We start from the raw sequence: 21,407 nt of genomic DNA on the forward strand, positions 1-21,407 counted from the left end.
TAAGCGAGTCAAGCGTCCCCCTAGGGTATTTTGCACTCACCCTGAATTTGAGGACATAGTGCAACGACACAGAGGCGAGGTATCCTTTGGCCCCGGATCTCCGTAAAAAGTGGACAGAATCCCCAACGATGGATCCGTACCTAGTGGTTCTTCTATTAAGGATCCCACAGATCGTCTCATAGAGAACTTGGCTCACTCAGTCGGGATCAGCACTCTCTCCCTCGTTTGCAGCAACGTGGGTAGCCAAGGCCATGATTTCTTGGTCAGAATCATTGAATAGAGCCTTGCAAGACATAGACCTACCAGCTGAAGTATCAGAAATCGTAAATCAAATAGCCAACTGTGCGGCACTTGCAGCCGAAAATGCAATCTCCATTAGGAGAGCTCTATGGTTTAGGGCATGGCGGGCCGATTCGGCCTCAAAGACAGTGACAGCGCTAGCATACCAATGTGGCCATCTGGTTGGAGAGAGGTTAGATCAGCTCATCTCCGACGGATGCAAGAGCGTTTTCTCTTCCTCAACAAAAGGTCAAACCGCCGTTTTGTCACCAGTTTCAGGCGCGTTTTTCGGGCCTTTCGCATCCCTGGGTGGACGACAGCGGCTAATTCCGCCGTGTCAGGGCGCCCCAACCAGAATAGGGACCGACAGGTCTCATATAGAGCCAACCCATTGGGCAGAATGCGGGCAAACCAATCCAGGTCAAGAGGATCCAGCTCCCAAAGATCTGCAGTAGAGTTGAGCGACTTTGGTCGGATCGGGTTTCATGAAACAAAATTTGTTTCAGATGAAACTGGTCCGACTAGGGCAAAAAAAGTCGGAGTTTCGTCCGAAACCCGACCCCAATGCAAGTCAATGGGAAATAAAAGTCGGCATTGAGCGGATGACATTCATCCACTCAATGCCGACTTTTATTCCCCATTGACTTGCATTGGGGTCGGGTTTCGGACGAAACTCCGACTTTTTTTTTTGCCCTAGTCTGACCATTTTCATCTGAAACAAATTTTGTTTCATGAAACCCGATCCGACCAAAGTCGCTCAACTCTAATCTGCAGCCAAATGGCTCCGGGCATCTGCCAGGCGACACCAACAAGGTTGGCGGTCGCCTACTCTGGTTTCACCACGCCTAGCTCAATGTCGCGCTCGACACATGGGTGACAGAGCTGGTGTCCACGGGGTACAAGACAGAATTTGTCAGGTACACCCCAAGACGATTTTTTTCTTTCCCATCTTCCCCAAGGTGGATACCCGGGCAAAGGCGCTACTAGGAGCCATCAATTCGCTCAGCCACAATGGATTCATCTTTCAAGTACCGGAAAACGAGAAGACTCGGCTTCTATTCCAACCTGTTTGCAGTCCCCAAAAAGGACGGGTCGGTCAGGCCCGTTTTGGAACTAAAGCTCCTGAACAAATTTATCAGGATCAGACCGTTCCGGAGGGAGTCTCTCCGTTCAGTTATGTCGGCGATGGGACAGGAAGAGTACTTGGCCTCTATCGATAGCCAGGACGCCTGTTTGCATATCCCCAGTTTCCCTCCGCATCAAAGTTTCTACGCTTCGCCATTAACGGTATACATTTTCAGTTTGCAGCGCTGCCCTTCGGGCTAGCCACTGCCCCCAGAGTGTTCACAAGGGTCATGGCAGTCCCCATGGCCATCCTGCACTCCCGGGGCATAGTCGTATTGCCTTACTTAGACGACCTCGTAGTCAAGAGCCCTTCAAGGCGGGCATGCGAGGAAAGTGTCAGCATCACGCTAGATACTCTTGCCCGTTTAGGGTGGTTGGTCAATGTATAGAAGTTATCCCTTGTCCCAACCCAGAGGATTTCCTTCTTAGGGATGGTCTTCGACACGTTCCGAGGGTTGGTAATTCTCCCTCGAGACAAGGCCCTAGCCCTCCGGCAGGGGGTGCGGGTACTGCGCCAACCAGTCCCTCACACCATCCGTTTCCTGCATGAGGATTCTAGGAAAAATGGTGGCGGTGATGAAAGCGACCCCGTTCACCCAGTTTCACCTTCGCCCCCTGCAGCATGCCCTCTTGTCATCCTGGGACAAGAACCCATCCACGCTCGATCACCGATACTGGTTGTCCTCTCAGGTCAGACAATCACTAGTGTGGTGGACAACCAGTTCCTCCCCTCTTCAGGGGAAACCCTTTCCCCCAGATCAGTAGCTGGTGGTCACAACCGACGCCAGCCTCCTCGGCTGGGGAGCGGTTTTTCGCCACCACAGGACCCAGGGACGGTGGTCGCCGCAGGAGGCACGCCTCCCGATCAACTTGCTGCAGATACAGGCAATCTGGTTTACTCTGCAACGTTTTCATCACCTTCTATCAGGCCGTCCAGTCCGGATCCAGTCGGACAACGCCACGACGGTGGCTTACATAAATCACCAAGGGGGCACCCGCAGCAGGGCAACCATGAGCGGGGTAGGGCACGTTCTTCACTGGGCCGAGAGGAACCGCTCAGTGATATCGGCGGTCCACATTCCGGGTGTAGAAAACTGGGCGGCAGAATTCCTCAGCCGACAGGGACTTGCGTCTGGGGAATGGTCATTGCACTCCAAGGTCTTTCAGCAGATTTGCCAAGGTGTCCGTATTGGTCGCCCGGTCCCGGGACTCACAGGCAATCGCTGTGGATGCGCTGGTTCTTCCATGGAACCTGTTTCGCCTCCCATACCTATTTTCCCTGCTGCCACTACTTCCGAGGGTCATCAAGAAGATCAAGGCAGAAGGGGTGCCAGCAATTCTGCTGGCTCCAGACTGGCCTCGTCCGGCGTGGTATGCAGATCTAGTGCAGCTGCTCGGCGACGTGTCGTGGCAAATATCAGAACGCCCAGATCTACTTTCTCAGGGGCCGATCTGCCCCGAAATTAGGGGCCCTGGGTTTGACGGTTTGCCCGTTGAATCTTAAATTCGGACTCAGGCGGGGTTTGGGCACAAAGTGGTTGCTACACTGGTTAGCGCCCGGAAGCCTACCTCGGCACGAAGTTACCACCACACCTGGAAAGTTTTCCTTTGCATGGTGCCAACGCCGCGGTTATTCTCCACTGAGATTCTCTGTCCCTAACATCTTAGTTTTTCGCCAGTCTGGCACAGACTCAAGCTTGGCCCCCAGTTATCTCAGGAGACAGTTATCGGCTTTATCCATCCTTTTTCAGCACAGGATTGCGACCAACCTGCAGGTAAAGACTTTCATCCAGTGGGTCTCCCACTTGGTACCTCCCTATAAGGCACCTATGGACGCCTGAGACCTTAACCTGGTCCTAAGTGTTCTGCAGGAAGCTCCATTTGAGCCGCTTCAGGATGTCTCTTTGTCATATCTTTCCTGGGAGGTGGTGTTCCTGGTAGCTATAACATCAATCAGGCGGGTCTCTGAGCTGGCAGCACTAGCTTGTCGAGCCCCGTTTCTGACCTTTCACAAGGACAAGGTGGTTCTTAGACCAGCTCCTCCTTTTTTTGCCAAAAGTCGTTTCCTCGTTTCACATTAATGAGGATATTGTCTTGCCCTCTTTTTGTCCAGCACCGGTACACCGTGTGGAAAAGGCCTTTAATACTTTGGACCTGGTGAGAGCACTCAGGAGGTACGTGTCGTGGATGGCACCCTTTCGTCAGTCAGACGCGCTGTTCGTGCTCCCTGAAGGTCACAGGAAGGGACTTGCTGCCTCATAATTGACCATAGCCAGATGGATTTGTTTGACTATTCAGGAGTCCTACCGCATAAGAAGCGCGCCAATTCCAGCAGGGATCAGTGCACACTCTACTCGGGCAGTGGGTGCCTCTTGGGCGCTTCAGCTCCTGGCGTCGGCGGAACAGGTTTGCAAGGCAGCAACCTGGTCCAGCCTGCCCGCGTTTACTAAACATTACAATATCCATACTCAGGCTTCAGTGGATGCGAGCCTGGGTAGAAGTATTCTCCAAGCAGCGGTGGCGCACCTTTAGACAGGAGGTGCATGTAGCTTGGATCGGTGAGTCAACTTCCCACCCAGGGACTGCTTTAGGACGTCCCACAGTACCTGTGTCCCTCAATGAGGTGAAGGAGAAACATGGATTTTTGTGATAACTCACCGTAAAATCCTTTTCTCCGAGATGCTCATTGGGGGACACAGCACCCACCCTGATAGCCAAGTTGGCTTCTGTTTATTTAATTAATATGCTCTCTGTATGAGATTAGGTTGATTATTTTCTAGACAGGTTGTTACCTGAATTAAGGTTGATGTTGTCTAATTTTTGTTTGATCTCCTACTGCTTTTGCACCAAACCGGTTTCCGCCCGCAGTCGGGGCGAGGTTGTATACGGCGGAAGAGCTAACCTCTTTTTTTCACTTAGTGTCAGCCTCCAGGCGGCAGTAGCATACACCCACAGTACCTGTGTCCCCCAATGAGCGTCTCGGAGAAAAGGATTTTACGGTGAGTTATCACAAAAATCCATGGGTTTTTTTGTTGCCACGACATTGCATTAAAATGCAATAACAGGCGACCAAAAGATCATATCTGCACAAACATGGTATCATTAAAAACGACAGCTTGGCGCGCAAAAAATAAGTCCTCACCCAACCCCAGATCACGAAAAATGGAGAAGCTACGGGTGTCGGAAAATAGCACAATTTTATATATAATATATATGTAATTTTTTTTTTTTTTTTTAACAACATTTGGAATTTTCTTCACCACTTAGATAAAAAAAAGAACCTAGACATGTTTTGTGTCTTTGAACTTGTAATGACCTAGAGAATCATAAAGGCAGGTTAGTTGTAGCATTTAGTGAACATGGTAAAAAAAAGCCAAACAAGAAACAAGTGTGGGATTGCACTTTTTTTTGCAGTTTCACCGCATTTAGAATTTTTCCCCATTTTCTAGCACACGACATGGTAAAACCAATGGTGTTGTTCAAAAGTACAACTCGTCCCGCAAAAAACAAGCCCTCACATGGCCATGTTGATGGAAAAATAAAAAAGTTAGGGCTCTGAGAAGAAGAGGCGCTAAAAAACGAAAAACAAGCTCCAGTCATGAAGGGGTTAAAAATGATCTCTGGGACAGATTGTCATGCAGTTCAGTTGGGCTCATAGATCTAAACAACTCATTTACATATAAGAAATATGTGGATTTCTCTGCAATAAGACATGGAAGGAATAATTTTATTCCGTTTCCTATGACCTACATGCCCATATAGACGGCTTAGGAGGGATGATCCTGCTGACAGATTTCCTTTAAAATGTGGCTTATCAACACTCAATACACATTCTAGAAAAAAACAAAAACATTGTGTTCTAATACATACTTGTGTACTTGTGTTTTTTATCCATCAATAATAAGGAGATGGGTTACGAGATTGTAAAGTCTGCCAGCGAACGTTCATGGACTCTGCTCAGTTAAAAAAACATCTAAGATCTCATACAGGTACAGCTGTTTTCCTATATGAATATATGTGCTAGACTTGATAGAGCTTTCAGACCAAAATTAGCGGTCTATGTAAGTTTTAAGGATACAAAAGGTAGTATAAATGATGGCTGGCGAGTTCTCATTTGACTCTTTCAGTAATAATGTAGGAGCAACGTAATGCACAATGTCCATTGGGTTTCAATGGCAGCTTTGTGGTCTGGACACATGTAAACTCCCAATACGCCAGCTGCAATAAACACATAGAACAGTCGGGGAGCACTCATGGTTTCCTCACCGAGGGACATGATTGCTCCTGGCGTCACTGCTCCTTTGCAATCTTACAGACCGCACATCAACAATGTACTTTTTTTTTCTCTAAGAATGTAACTAGGCAGCAACAGTATCTACTTGCACCATTCATTACTTTTGTCATAGCAAGGACGGACATGTACAAAAGGCCAGACCTATCTTACGATGCCGCAAATGTATTTAGTGTGCCACAATTAGTCTGTGGATATTATGGACTGTCAAGTTTGCTCATAAAGTATAGAAAAAAAATATATTGTGTGTTATTGGATGTTCATGCGTCCTGTGGGTGGGATCCAATCTCAGATTTACTTGGAGCTGAATAATATATTTTTGTGTTCTTATTCAGGTGAAAGGCCATTCACATGTGAAGTCTGCGGAAAATCATACACTGCTAGTAGCTCATTACTCACACACATGAGAATACACAGGTAATATATTTATAATATAGTATGCTGTATATAGAGCCTATGATAATGCACACTTTCTTCATATGTGGTTCAGTGATGTCAGCTCACTCATGTCAGTCAGACTATACACTGAGAGAGCTGCTTTCTGTTCTGACAGAGGGGTTGTAGTATTTCATATGGAAAGGCTGAGGTTAGATGAACATATGAAAAATCGTCTGATTTTCATCCGGTATTGTCCATCATGTGTCTATTTTACATCCATGTGACTTCCATTTTTATACATCAACATATTAAAACATGATCAAATACAGTTTCCTATGCTAATAATGGCAGTGTATCTATAAAAATCAGATGCTATACAGGTGTTCCATATGGCATTTTGTTTTCTCTTTTGCGTATCCATAGTCTTTAATAGGAAAGTTTCACCTGATATACTGTACATTAGAGAATAGTGCATACTGCAGTTTTGTTTCACACGGACACTCGGGCTGTGTGGGGAACATAAACCTGTCATCTGAACAGTCCTATTGAATTACACTCGTCCAAGCGCTGCCCGATTTTTACTCGCAGTCATCACTATAAGGTTTCATTCACACGTTGCGTTTTTTTCACGGCGGTTTTTACCGCGTGATTTTGCAGCAAAAACGCCAAAAACAGCATTTCATGCATTCCTATGGGATTCTGCAATGCTGTGCTAATGCTGCGGATTTTCCCGCGGCGGTATCGCATCGTGGAAAAATACGCAGCATGCTCATTAATTTTGCGAAATCGCGAGGATTATGCACACAAGGAATGCGTTGTTCTGCTTACTTTCCGCATGTGGCTGTGCCCACCATGCGAAAAGTAAGCAGAACATTTGCGGATGGTACCCAGGGGGTGGAGGAGAGGAGGCTCTCCTCCAGGCTGTGGGTACCATATCCCTGTGAAAAATAGAATAAAAAATCGGGTTATATTCACATTCCGGCGTCCCGCGCAGCCTTACCGATGCTCCTGCTAACTACTGTTCCCAGTAATGCCTTGCGGCAAGGACCTGTGATGACGTAGCGGTCTCGCAAGGCCGCTACACTATCGCGAGACCACGACGTCATCAAAGGTCTCACAAGGCTTTACTGGGAACGGGAGCATCGCTGAGGACCGGGAAGGCTGCGCGAGACGCCGGAAGGTGAGAAAAACACGATTTTTTCATTATTTTTAACATTAGGTCTTTTTACTACTGATGCTGCATAGGCAGCCTCAATAGTAAAAAGTTGGTCACACTTGTCAAACAGTATGTTTGACGAGTGTGACCAACCTGTCAATCAGTTCTCCAAGCGATGCTACAGATGGCTTGGAAAACGCTAGCATTCTGCAAGCTAATTACGCTTGCAAATCGCTAGTTTTTCCGCGGGAAAATCTCGGGAATTTAAAATGCAGTTTTTCCCGCGGAATGGAATTCCAGCGGTAACTTCCACAGGAATTCCGTAACATGTGCACTTAGGCTAATAGTCTTCTTAACGAGCCCAAAGAGTAATAAACTTCAGCACTAGCCTTTAACCCTTTCACGCCAGAGCCTGTTTTTGCCCTCGTGACCGGGCCAAGTTTTTCAATTCTGGCCAGTGTCACTTTATGAGGTCATAATTCTAGAACGCTTCAACGGATCCTGCTGATTCTGACATTTTCTTGTGACCTATTGTACTACATGGTAGTGGTAAAATTTCTTTGATATGACTTGCGTTTATTTGTTAAAAAAATAAAAATTTGGCGAAAATTTCGCAATTTTCAAACTTTTAATTTTTATGCCCTTAAATCAGAGCGTCATATCGCACAAAATAGTTAATAAATAACATTTCCCACATGTCTACTTTACATCTGCACAATTTTGGAAACAAAATTTTTTTTTTGTTAGGAAGTTATAAGGGTTAAAAGTTGACCAGTAATTTCTCATTTTTACAGCAAAATTTACAAAACCATTTTTTTAGGGACCACCTCACATTTGAAGTGAGTTTGGGGGGGTCAATATGACAGAAAATGCCCAAAAGTGACACCATTATAAAAACTACACTCCTCAATGTACTCAAAACCATAGTTTATTAACCCTTCAGGTGCTTCACATGAATGAATGGAATGTGGAAGGAAAAAATAAACATTTAACTTTTTTCACAAACATTTTACTTCAGAGCTTATTTTTTTATTTTCACAAGTGTAAAAAGAGAAAATGAACCACAAAATTTTTTGTGCAATTTCTCCCGAATACGCCGATACCCCATATGTGGGGGTAAACCACTGTTTGGGCACACAGCAGAGCTTAGAAAGGAAGGAGCGCCGTTTGACTTTTTCAATGCAAAATTGGCTGGAATTGACACCAATTGCCTAAACAGTGGAACCCCCCCACAAGTGATACCATTTTGCAAACTAGACCACTCAAGGAACTTATCTAGTTGTGTGATGAGCACTTTGAACCCCCAAGTGTTTCACTAAAGTTTATAATGTAGAGCCACAAAAATGATCTTTTATCCCCAGGGGCGTACATAGAAATCATGGGGCCCCATAGCAAAGGTCTGAATGGGCCCCCCCCTCCAAAAAAAAAAAAAAAAAAATCAACAGGTGCTCTTAACTCCAGGCATGCATGTTATAGGTCAAACAATTAATTTTATAGCTAGTCTTTGATTTTTTTCTCATTTGAGTAAAAGAAAAAGTAAAACACTTACATCCAATTTGATATATTCTTTGTAAAAGTCAAACTGGAAGATTAAGCAGGACAACCTCGTTAAGCTGTCTACAATAAGACCAGCGATTATGGAATCTGTCGGCACAAAATGACTGCTCATACCAAATATGTCCTCAGTGCACCCTTGGCAGACAGAGCTAGATAGAAAGTAGACAGAAGGTGCCCTAGACTGGCCTCACCAAGGGTGCACTGAGCACCTGTACTTTCAGTCATTTTGTGTTCAGACTGCCTTTAAGCTTTTTTTCCCCCCAGAATCAGATTGAATGACAATAGGTCACTATGATGAGTGATACATAAAGGAATATTAAATGGCAAGAACTACACATTGTGTCTTCCCATCACCTCCCAGGGGTGTTCTAAACAGACAAAAGGCATGATCATCATATCTAGGATGCAAGTATACGTTTTGTCAGTGAGAAGGGGTTAAAGCATTCTTGCCCACACATATCCTCTATATGCCTTAGTTTCTTGCAAACATCTGTAATCCTGCCCCAGAGTCATAGCGCAGCACAGTGCTATCTCCTCTCCGGCAGCATCGCTCATCCTCCATCCAATTAGTGTTTAATCACCGTTGCGTTCTGCTGATTATAGCTCTTCGCTCATTACTCAGGAAAATCAGCTCATTTTCACATTTTTTTTTCCCCTTCCTGATGTTTATTTTTTCACATTTGGTCCCATTTCTTGTACAGCTGGACGTACAGTACTGTAGCATTTAATTCTTAATTGCCTTCTTTATCTATGTTAGCATGTAATCTGGATCAGGATGCATCAGGATTGCTAAGCATCACAACACACCGTACCAAAACACTAGTGTGAACGCAGCCCCACTCGTACAGCCCCTAACCAGGTGCCCCCATGTTATATACATGCTCCCAATACATTTTATTATCATTACCACACTGTAACATAGGGCACAAGCTCTTCTAGTGAGGCAGGAAAGATCACTGTTTGACAGATCAGCATACAGACGTAGTCTACATTATGTCTGCAGTCTGTTCCCATACAGTTTCATCACTTTCCCATACAGCACATTCCTCGCTTCCAAGCATGCTCAGTGCCGCAAAACGGGTCCCTGCACATGGATCCGTGCTCCATAGAGCTCCATGTTAATTCCAGACATGTAGCCACGGATCCGTGCGTCACCCTGTGCCTGCATGTTTTTCAGATGACACAAAACTGCAACAAGTTGCATTTTTGTGCATCTGAAAAAATATGCAGACACACGGATCTGTGGGAAAACGGTGACAACTGGATGCACATGCAAGTCCCATTCGTTACCACTGAAAGTCAGTGGTGACGAAAACAGATCCGTGTGAAACCAGCTGAACTCTATATATTGACTGGAGCTGGACCTAGATCTCTCCACAGGTTTTACCTAAAATCACTTTACATTACTTACCCTACCCTAAGGGCTCATACTCACTTGCGAGAGAGTCGCGTGATTCTCGTGCAAGTCTCTCGCATGGAAACCTGGCACTGCCGCCGGCACTCGGACCGGAGGGGGCGGCTGCATAGAAGTACATGTAACCGCACGCTTCAGTCCCAGTGCTGGCGGCAGTGCCAGGTTTCCATGCGAGAGACTCAGACGAGAAACACGCAACTCTCTCGCAAGTGAGTATGAGCCCTTAGCAGCAACAACTGACGTCGTCTATCCTCCTCCCTGGAGTGTGGTCCTGAATCCTCCTGGCCCTGCTTTCAACGGGATCCATTACATAGCAGCACTAACGCACCCTTTGGCCACAGTGATACTAACGCATCCAAAATCGGCATGATGCGTTACTTCATGACGCACCCTGGAAGCGGTCTGCAGCATTTGGGGGTGCGCCATGAAGTAACGCATCATGCGCTTGGATGCGTTAGTATCATTGCGGCCAATGGGTGCGTTAGTGCCGCTATGTAACGATCCCGTTGAACGCAGGGCCATTAACGCAATGTGAACCTGGCCTAACACTATGAGAAGATGATATACCAAACAATGTGCTGAGCCTCTCCTCCTGCACATACCATATACTGTATGTATATGATGTATATGCCATGGATGAGGGAACAGTGAAGCATATCATTATTTGGGACTAAAGGTAACGTACAGGTCATTGCAGATGATGATGATGACAAACAATGTGCTGAGTTCCTCCTACTACACATAGTCACATACCATATATGCCATGGAGGAACTGGCAAGATATATTTGGGACTGAAGGGTTAACTCACGTGCATTTATTTACAGCCCACAACTCCACATCTCCTCCTCTCCTGACTGCTCCACCCCCCAGATGAGTCACAGTCAGGCTTCACTAAGCTGAAGCTGCCAGGCGCCAGAAAAAAAAAAAACTTGGCTGTTCTCCCTGCAGAGCCGGCTCATTTCGATCACAGCAGGGAGCCGGCTCTTTGAATAGGATCGTTCAGGAATGACACATCACTACTGAAGAAGCAATGTTATGTCACCATTCACAGGGAGGAAGCCAAAGTCCTTCACACACCTCATCCACCTCCTGACAGACGTCTCCTCCCTCCTCCCAAGGAGCAACATCTTAACTCCTTCTTGTGAGCTCATGTTCTGCAGGGGGAGCACACAGCGCTCTGCTGCATCCTGACCAAGCACAGCCCACCACTGACAGACAGCCTACACGTGCAGACAGGACCCTTCATTATAACACATCACCTTGTACATGTAGCCCATCAGCACCAGAGACCCTTCTACTTCCTGCAATGCACGTGTGCTGCTACCTCTCTGGCTGCTAGGAGGCGTGGCGTTCTTATGCAAATCCAGCCAGAGACTTCAGCCAACTGCTGACCAGGAAACAAGGAAAGGGGTGCTTCAAGGGGCCCGGGGGTATACGGCGGCCGTCGCTTACATTTAATTAAAGGAGATGGTACTGTGTCAGCACAGCTGCCAAACCGCAGCGGCCGTCGCAGGCCCCCTCACCCATCCGGGCCCCATAGCAGCTGCGTGGTCTGCTACTATTGACGGTACGCCACTGTTTATCCCCCAATTTTTTATTTTCACAAGGGTAACAGGAGAAATTGGACCCCAGAAGTTGTTTTCCAATTTGTCCTGAGTACGTTGGTATCCCATATGTGGGAGAAAACTACTGTTTGGGCACATGGTGGGGTTCGGAAGGGAAGTAGTGACGTTCTGGAATGCAGACTTTGATGGAATGATCTGCGGGCGTCATGTTGCGTTTGCAGAGCCCCTAATGTGCCTAAACAGTGGAAACCCCCAATTCTAATTCCAACCCTAACCCCAACATACCTCTAACCCTAATCTCAACCATAACCCTAACCACAAACCTAACACCAACACACCCCTAACCCTAATCCCAACCATAACCCTAAACCCAACACACCTCTAACCCTAGCCCTAACCCTAACTTTAGCCTAATCTTAGCCCTAACTTTAGGCTAAGCCTATCTTTAGCCTAACCCCAACTTTAGCATAACAATAACCCCAACTTTAGCCTAACAATAACCCTAACTTTAGCCTAACAGTAACCCTAACTTTAGCCTAACCCTAACTATAGCACTAACCCTAACAGTAACCCTAACTATAGCACTAGCCCTAACTATAGCACTAGCCCTAATCCTAACCCTAACCTGCGTACCTGCTTTTTTGTTTTTTTTGTGACAAGATTGCTGCCTGGCACCGCTGTTGCCATCAGCGCTTGTCACACTGTTTTTCCTCTGATCTGGCACTGACAGATCAGAGGAGAAGCAGCGTTACTGTGTGACAAGATCGCTGCCTGGCACAGCTGTTGCCAGCAGCGCTTGTCACACTGTTTCTCCTTTGATCTGGCACTGACAGATCAGAGGAGAAGCAGCTTTACTGTGTGACAAGATCGCTGCCTGGCACAGCTGTTGCCAGGCAGCGATCTTGTCACACAGTAACGCTGTTTCTCCTCTGATCTCCTGTCAGTGCAACATCAGAGGAGAAGTGGCGTTACTATGAGTCAGATCGCCGGGAAAGCTCGTTGCTACAACAAGCTTTCCCAGCGAGCGCTCTCTCTTGGCTGCTGTGACGCTGACGTCATCAGTACCTGAACCAATCAGGTCTTGATGAGGTCAGGGGTCGCAGCAAGCATTGTGTGCCGGGATCCCCGCATTATAAGGTACGTGGGGGTCCTGGGGGGCACAAAACCGCCGACAGAAGAGAAACAGCGCTGCACAAAGCTCAGCAAGCGCCGACGCTTATCTACCGTTGGCGGTCTGGAAGCGGTTAATAATACTGCTGACCCTTAGGCTGTGTGCATTTATAGTGTATTTTAGACTCCGGCTCGGCTGCCGACTTTTCCTAGGTGAAGCCGCTTCTGGAAATCATCAATGGTCGTTTTTCTGAGGTGGCTCTGCTGTTGTTCTTGCGGTGGTTTTGCCGACGGCGTCTTGCACTCTGTACTGTGAAGTATAGAGAGCAGGCCGAATCTGCCCAAACAATGTGCATAGCTCTTCCTTTAAGCGCTTCAGGGTGTCTGAACTCTGAAGCGGTTGAAAGAAGTGAGATCAATTATAGTAATGTTGTGTTGATATTGCTGCACTCTGTTAATTTAATGGGGCGATTTTGCAGTGCTTTTTCAGGAAGATTGTGGGTGGAATCTGCCTGAAATTGACATTGTGAGGGCATAGTCTAACACTCAAGTCCATCAGAATTCAAGATCTTTTTGAAAACTATCCTAGCCAAAATGTAATGGTTCTGTTGCGTGCCTAACCCATGGCGCTAATATGAGCTGAGCTTCAATAAGCTTTTTCCTACCTGTAGGTCGACCAGCGAAATAAATTAGAAGCAGTTTTATTGTTTTGCTGACATAGAAGCAGAGACTTCCCTGTGGCTGCCTTCACAGAGCAGTATCTTATTCAGTATTTGTAAGCCAAAACTAGGAGTGGATCCAAATTAGAGAAGAGGTGTCAGTCTTTATTTCATGTTTATTTTATTTGTTCATTCCTGGATTAGTTTGGAAATACTTTGTTGGTGCTGTACACCGTTCATAACATGTAGGAAAACGTGTATTATTCAATATTGAGCATTCCGAGAGATTCTCCTGTACTCATTTGTCACCCTATTTATGGATATAGAGCAGAAAGGAGAAACTCATAGGTGTGACAGCCAGAGGATTGAGTATTGGATGTAGGCCTCTTTGAAGTGGGCAGTAAGGAACCTAGTTATCTGGCTATGGTTAATATGCTCTGACGACACAATAAAGAGATTTTTGGACATGCCATTGGTATTGGTGCACATGTTAGGTGATTTGAACCAAACTATCTCCTGTTAGAGAGAGAAGAATTTATGAAAAGTTTCTTTGAGCAAGTTCATTAAATTTGGTAGTATCTTACATTCTTTTTTTCTCTCAGGGGTGAAAAGCCGTATACTTGCAGCGTTTGTGAGAAAGCCTTTTCAGATTCCAGTGCAAAGAGGAGACACATGCTGTTGCATACTGGAGAGAAGCCATACTCCTGCGAAGACTGCAATGTGCAATTTACTCGACTGGACAACCTGAAGGCACATATAAAATCCCACAACAGAGAAAGAAAACCCAGAACAACAACTACTAGTACCAGCCTTAATATGGAAGGAAAAAGCGTAGTCCAGGTGCCGCAGTACCAGTTTGCAACACGGAATGGACAAGAGATACAGTATCTAATCGCAGACCGTGTAGATAACGTAAACTTCGTGTCAAGTCAGGGTATTGTCACTGCTGAAGCCTCTCCAGCCAAAGTGGCTCAAGCTGCAAATCTGGCAGTGATAACGCATCAACCTCCTGTCTTGCATGGCTTACAAGTGGCACCCAACCAGCAACACGTGCAACCCAGTGACAATATTAAATTGGTGGAGAACAGGATACATACGAGGCTGCCAGAGCAATTGCAAATTGTGACTCTGCCAAAAGAAGTGTTTGAGCAGCTTCAGGGACGGACCCATGAAATTCACTTGGCACAAAAAAATCAGCCAGTAACTCAGGTGATATCTCGCCCAGTCCCTAATGTCCCGAACCAGAGTGTCCAGGTCCCTCAGCCTGCTCCGCAAACTGTAGCTGTAGCCGCTGTAACGCAGCCTGTGCCCAGTAACCCAATGCCAGCTCAGTCAGTCCAGCTACAATCCGGAGCCGTTTTGTTAACCCATACAACAGTGGGCACGCCAAATTCAACCTCAGTATAATTATTTTTAGAAAAAAAACTTGTATAAATTTTTTTAATATTATGTTTGAAAAACGTCTTTTTTTTTGGGACCCAGCAAGTTGTGATCCACAGCTTTGTGTTTATATCTCAGTTTGTTACTTTGTTGATCCTGCAGAATTTGTTCCATAGCTTAGACGTACGTTCGCTTCATCTAACGTTACATTTTTATGTGCCTTTCATTGAAAGTATATTTTCTCATTTAGTTCTTTTGTTGTGTAGGAGGCATTCACAGGAATATACTGTATGCAGACATGTACTGAAGGTAAATTACTTTTAACAATTAGTATAAATGGAAATGAGCTTCAGAGTATTGTGTAGTTTAAAAAGTAGAAACCTTAGCAGAGGAAGGATATAAAATGTGCTTGGTGTACACAGAAATGTGAATTCTTTTTTTAAACTCATCTTGGGTAAAGTAATAAAGTCTATACTCGCCTCCCGTGCTGGTGCCGTTCCCGCAGCACTTGCTCTCCCCGGGGCTGTGATACGGCAACCCTGTTTTCACCTTTGGACAAACTGAACATGAAGAAGAAGCCAGGGATCATCTGCAGCCCAGACTTCCTCTTCATGTCAGGTTGTCTAAAAGGCGAGGACCGTGACACCAGCGCTGATTGGGTGCCAGGCATCACGTGTCACAACACCGAATCACAGCCCCGGGAACATGAGTGCAAACGCTGCTGAAACGGAATGGACATGTTGCTCTGTCTCTTTCCTCATGTGCAGGCGTTTCAGGACCTTAGGTATCCATGGTTACAACTACTGTCACTATATCAGTGGTCGTAACCATGGATACCTAAGGTCCTGAAACGCCTGCACATGAGGAAAGAGACATAGAGAATCACAAAATCTATACTATATTTCCAGTTGGAGGTATTTGCTAATATTATTACATCTTCTCTATATTGGGATAGAATCTTAGCAATGGAAATACGCTTTTAAGCTTTTAGACTTGTAAATCCAAGCTGTTATTAAGTATGAAAAAATGTATTTTGCATAGTTGTAATACACCAAAGTGCCATTTATATGTTTTTTTTCTGAAAGGAATTCTTTAAATACCAGTAGGGAACGGCCAGATGGGGTAGTTAAGTCCCATCCATTGTGCATCCATTCCAGGGCCCGGAGCCTCTGCTGGTTTCAAATTGCTCAATAAAGAGTTACGTTTTTTTGTGAAATAATAACTATCTCCCCACAAAATCAATGAAATGTTTAATAAGCAAATTAAAAGCCCTGACCAGGAGGGCATCTTACAGAGCAAGAAGCCAAACATGCCACATTGCAGCAGTTTGTACAGTTCTTTTATGAGCAAATACATTGCCTTTGAGCATTTAAATAAATCTTTCTGGTCTCATAACTCCGTTATCTCAAGAGAAGTACTTTTTTATATCCTCAATCATGTCTAGATTTATTGTTTTTATTTAATCATAATTGCTGTCGTTCATGTCATCATATTTTATACACTTTCCTAGTCCTCTGCTCAAAATGTTTACCCCAACATCAATCTCTGAACGTTACATGCTCAGGAACACTGGGTTGATTTATTAAAGGGAATCTTGCAGTAGGTTTTTGCAAAATAACGCCAAAATCGAATGATGTATAACTTGCTGGTCTGCTTGGTATCGTTTGGATTGAATATGCTGTAGATGTAGCAGTGGTCAGAGCTGTGTAACCCTGCCCCCAGGCCCCCACTACTGTTTGGCAGCTGTCAATTAGTGGTGAGGACGGGGTTACACAGATTAGCTGGATTAGCCTGCACAAAACCTAGTCATCTAGTGATAATGTGCTGCTGATAAAGCACTGATTGTATTGAAACTACAACATACATCCTAATAAGTAATACATCCTGGGAATCTATGTCCCTGCCCCTACACCTTGCTGAACTCCGATTACATGATACAAACCTGTGTTTGGCCATTGTGTCTGTTATAGGGCTTGCGCAGGCAACTGTAGTTTCGGTCTGAGAACCATCCGTCAAATCATTGGATCGCACTCGGACAAAATGTGGCAATGCGCATGTCCGATTTTCTTATTTTTTTCCCCCGACCCTGAATTGTCTGAGGGAAAAAAATTGCATCATGTACAATTTGCCACTGATAATCAGATAGCACTAACCCATTCATGTCTGTGGGTCAGTGGAAAACATTGAACCGCACTTGGATGACATCCGAATGCGGATTGATTTTCACAGACAGGCCGAATCAGGGACCCCCCATATCTTGAGAGAGGCTTTTATCCTCTCGTTTGCAATATTTGTGCCATTTTAACTTCCTGCCAAAGAGATGGAGATCTATGACACTCTCAAAAACCTTGAAGTCATATATGGGGATAAAAGCAGACCCTTTTTGAAGACCCACATCTCTAATTCACTAAGGTTTCTTCTAGAGGAGAGGTTAATGGCCTGGGTGCGGTTGTACATGTTGGTCTTTGACAGATTCCTGAGGAAATATGTCTGGTCTAAAGAAACATACTCCTGAGGATTTATCGCTAGGTCTACCTCTTACTTGTCTGTGACCCCTCTGTTTACTCCTCTGAGACTTTAGCAACACGGCATCAGGTAATACTTTTAACTGCTGATGTAATATTATACATACCCAGCCACACAGTCTGGTTCTCCTTACTGCTCTCTCCCCTGATGATTCATATAATGAAATGTGACTGGAGTGTCTTGGGAGTATTCATCATCTACTGATACCTGTTGGATCCTCCTGGGGTAATATGTGGCTGAATGAATTTATGCCCCCCCTTCTTTCCTTTATGGAAGATCGGTAACCTGGAAGACTATTTACAAGAACATCACCTACACCTATGATGAGATTGTTCTTTTTATTTTTTATTTTTCTGATGAACATCTGATCCAGCAATTGATGGAAATCTGACGTCTAAATGAGGCCTAAAGCAGTCTACCTTTTAGGCTAGGATAGCACGAATGTAACAAGCATATTTCATGTAAGAGGGCGAAAACTAGAGTTATCAATAGACAAATGTCACATATCACTCATATACATGCATATATAGGACCATGTCAGGGCCAACTGCAACTAAGCATACCACACAACAAACAAGTAGTCATAAGGTCCCATACAAAATATAAACTTTATTAGATACAAAATATATAATAGTAGGACTGATAGGTACATGGTGAAGGAGGTGAACAATGTGCACATTCAATGGCCACACATGAAAAAGGGGCTTACAGGACCAACCACCCCTGTATCAGCATAACTGGTGTGATAGATATCACATAGACTGCAGACATAACAAAGCTAGTGCTCGCAAAAATATATGGTTAACACCATGAAAGAACAGCGATGAGTAAGTAGTCAAGGTAAAAGACCTGATAGATGCACAAGTGGAGGACCATCAGCCCACCCTGACGCTCGTTTTGGAGCGCCAAGCTCTCCTTCCTCAGGGGGCAAGGAGAGAGAGCGCATTTGGCCAAGCTCACGCTCACATACCACTTCTTCATCTCGTCCCATCAGTATCCCCCAAGATTCAGTTCTAGGACCTCTGCTCTTCTCCATCTTGTACACCTTCGGCCTGGTACAGTCCATGGCTTTCAGTATCCTCTCTATGCTGATGACACACAAATCTACCACTCTGGACCGATATCATGTCATCACCAACCAGAATCCCACAGTGTCTGTCTGCTATTTTATCCTTCTTCTCTGCTCGATTCCTAAAACTTAACATGTACAAAACAGATTATCATCTTTCTCCCATCTTACTCAACCCCCCAACTGACCTATCCATTAAAGTTAATAGCTGCTAACTCTCCCCAGTGCTGCAAGCTTGCTGCTTGGGGGTAACCCGTGACTATGATCTTTCCTTCAAACCACATATCCAAGACCTTTCTACTTCCTACCAACTCAAATTCAAAAATATTTCCCGGAATCTGTAAAAACACTAGTGCATGCCTTCATAATCTCCCACCTCAACTACTGCAACTTCCTGCTCTGTGGCCTCCCTTCTAACATTCTCGCACCTCTCCTCATCTATCCTAAACGCTGGTGCCCTACTAAACCACCTCTCCCAGGTTATTCCCCAGCCTCTCCTCTGTGTCAATCCCTTCACTGGCTTCCCATTGCCCAGAGACTCCACTTTAAAACCCTAACCATGGTATACAAAGCCATCCTGTCTCCTCCTATATCTGTGACTTGGTCTCCCTGTACTACCTGCACACACCTTCGGATATTCACATGATCTCCTTCTCTACACTCCCCTTCCCACAATCTCATACAAGATTTCTCCTACGCTTCCCCCCTACTCTGTAGCTCTCAACCCTAACATATCGGACTTTCACCGATCATGGAAAACCTCAAAAGGAACCTGAAGACCTACATCTTCCTTCAAGCTTACAACCTGCAATAACCTTTATTCTACTGTACTGTTGCTCGACCACCTCTACCCTCAGTTACTGTATCCTCACCCATCCCTTGTAGACTGTGAGTTCTCAAGGGCAGGTGCCTCTCTCTTCCTGTACCAGTCAGTGGCTTGAATTGTTCAAGATTATTGTACTTGATTTTTATGATATATACTCTTTTCACATGTAAAGTCCCATGGAATAAATGGCGCTAATAATAATAAATACTTATAATTACAATTCAATTCAAAGAAAGCCCAGATGAACGGCACCAAGGCTCTAATCCACCAGCAACAAGTCGAGGATCAATCACACAGGCACACAGTGTGTAAAACACTGCTGGGAATAACAGTGCTCCGCATCAGAAAAAACCTGCTAAACTTGTAAAAGCAGGAAAAAGATGCGGCACTCACCCATATTTGCAGTGCAGTGTTTCTTCAACCATTAAAGGTCACACAATAAAGGACGGGCAGATAACAAGAGGCATGAGGGGAAAAAGACGGACGACAGCCGTTTCGTGTACACAGACGCTTCAACAGGTCCAGGACCTGTTGAAGCGTCTGTGTACGCGAAACGGCTGTCGTCCGTCTTTTTTCCCCGCATGCCTCATGTTATCTGCCCGTCCTTTATTGTGTGACCTTTAATGGTTGAATAAAGAAACACTGCACTGCAAATCTGGGTGAGTGCCGCATCTTTTTCCTTCTTTTACAAACTTATAATTACAATGTATCTGTAAAAATTGGATGCTTACTTTAGCTTCGCATGCATTGATTTTTTTTTTCTCACTCTCAGAATTTAATTGGGGGGGGGGGGGTCTCATCTGTCAAAGGAAAATCGAGCATGCTGCAATTTTTTTCATATGCAAATTCATTCAGTGAAAAAAACTTCATCTGCACTGACCCAATGAAAAACTGATCCGCGTGCAAACCTTAAGGGATAGCAGTCAGACCAAATATACAGTCGTGTGCACGAGCCCTTAGACGGTGTAATGTTAGTCCACACCTTACATGTCAAACTAATGGCCTATAAGGTGATTATATTTGGCCCGCAACGACGGCACCACTCCCCGGCCTGGCATTGCACTTTCAACTGTATCAGTATTATGGAAGCCGGTACAGTTGAAAGCAATGATAGAGGAGGCAGCTGTCTGCTGATAGTCCCTTCACCATCATTCTCCATCTGAATCTTGGCACAACGGGGGCAATGACGTCACTATTTTGCACCCACTATGGCAAGCAGTGAAAAGCTGCAGAGCACTCTTTTCAGAGACCAGAGCAGCGTGGGATCAAGGGGAGGAGTGTATTTATTTATTTTTTTTATGTGAGATCCATTATATTGTATGTAGGACTTTGAGGGCCCACTATGCTTTATGGAGGACTATGTGGTGGCCATTGTTCTGTATGGTGGACTATGTGCAGCAATTATACTGTATGTAGGACTATGTGGGGCCATTAAACTGTATGGAAGACTGACAATGTGGGGGCCATTATTCTGTATGGAGGACTATGTGGGGCCATTATACTGTATGGAGGACTATGTGGACCCATTATACTGTATATAGGACTGGAGCCTATTATATTGTGTGGGGATCACAGTTGGGGCATCATACTGTGAGGTCACCATACTTTGCTGAGGGGGTACAGTAGGGTCATCAGACCGTGCATGTTGAGGAATTCACTGAGGGGGTATCTTACTGTATTTGGCGGGGCACTTTTGTTCGCATCATACTGTGTTATCTGTATTTATTAATTCAAGTTTTTTTTATCCTTTATTACATATTTAAAAAATGCCATTGGACCATATGCTTTGTACTGTTCTTACATACAATAAAATATTGGAATAATATATGTTAAGATCTATTAATATGTACTTTGTTCGTGGGTAGTCCTTCTGTTTCCATATAAAAAGCTTCATTATATTTAATAAGGAAAAACTTCAGCAATTGTAGACTTTTTTTCTATATAAATAACAATGTTGCCAAGTTTTTAATTCTGATTTTTTGTGCTGTACGTGTCTATCATGCACCCATAGACACGATGCTGAAGTTGGTTTCTTATTTGACCAGTTTCTTATTCGGAGCTGAAGTTGGTT

The 21,407-nt window shown here is 44.9% G+C and overlaps 2 protein-coding genes across 6 annotated transcripts in view; both read left to right on the forward strand.

Moving 5' to 3' along the window:
- ZBTB24 (zinc finger and BTB domain containing 24) overlaps positions 1 to 16,310 on the forward strand; it is a 43,755-nt gene extending 27,445 nt beyond the window's left edge. For 3 of the 5 annotated variants that reach the window (XM_073576022.1, XM_073576026.1, XM_073576023.1), the window contains 3 exons: positions 5,310 to 5,393; positions 6,031 to 6,112; positions 14,138 to 16,310. In XM_073576022.1, the coding sequence (XP_073432123.1) occupies positions 5,310 to 5,393; positions 6,031 to 6,112; positions 14,138 to 14,942 (971 nt within the window). In that variant the 3' untranslated portion in view covers positions 14,943 to 16,310. The remainder of the gene's footprint in view (positions 1 to 5,309; positions 5,394 to 6,030; positions 6,113 to 14,137) is intronic. The other 2 variants (XM_073576024.1, XM_073576027.1) reach the window with 1 other exon arrangement.
- PPIL6 (peptidylprolyl isomerase like 6) overlaps positions 1 to 21,407 on the forward strand; it is a 252,837-nt gene that overhangs the window by 86,200 nt on the left and 145,230 nt on the right. The window lies entirely within an intron of this gene.

This window comes from Dendrobates tinctorius, unplaced genomic scaffold (assembly GCF_039654945.1).
Source record: "Dendrobates tinctorius isolate UK_male_01 unplaced genomic scaffold, ASM3965494v1 ptg000046l, whole genome shotgun sequence".
NCBI lineage: Eukaryota > Metazoa > Chordata > Amphibia > Anura > Dendrobatidae > Dendrobates > Dendrobates tinctorius.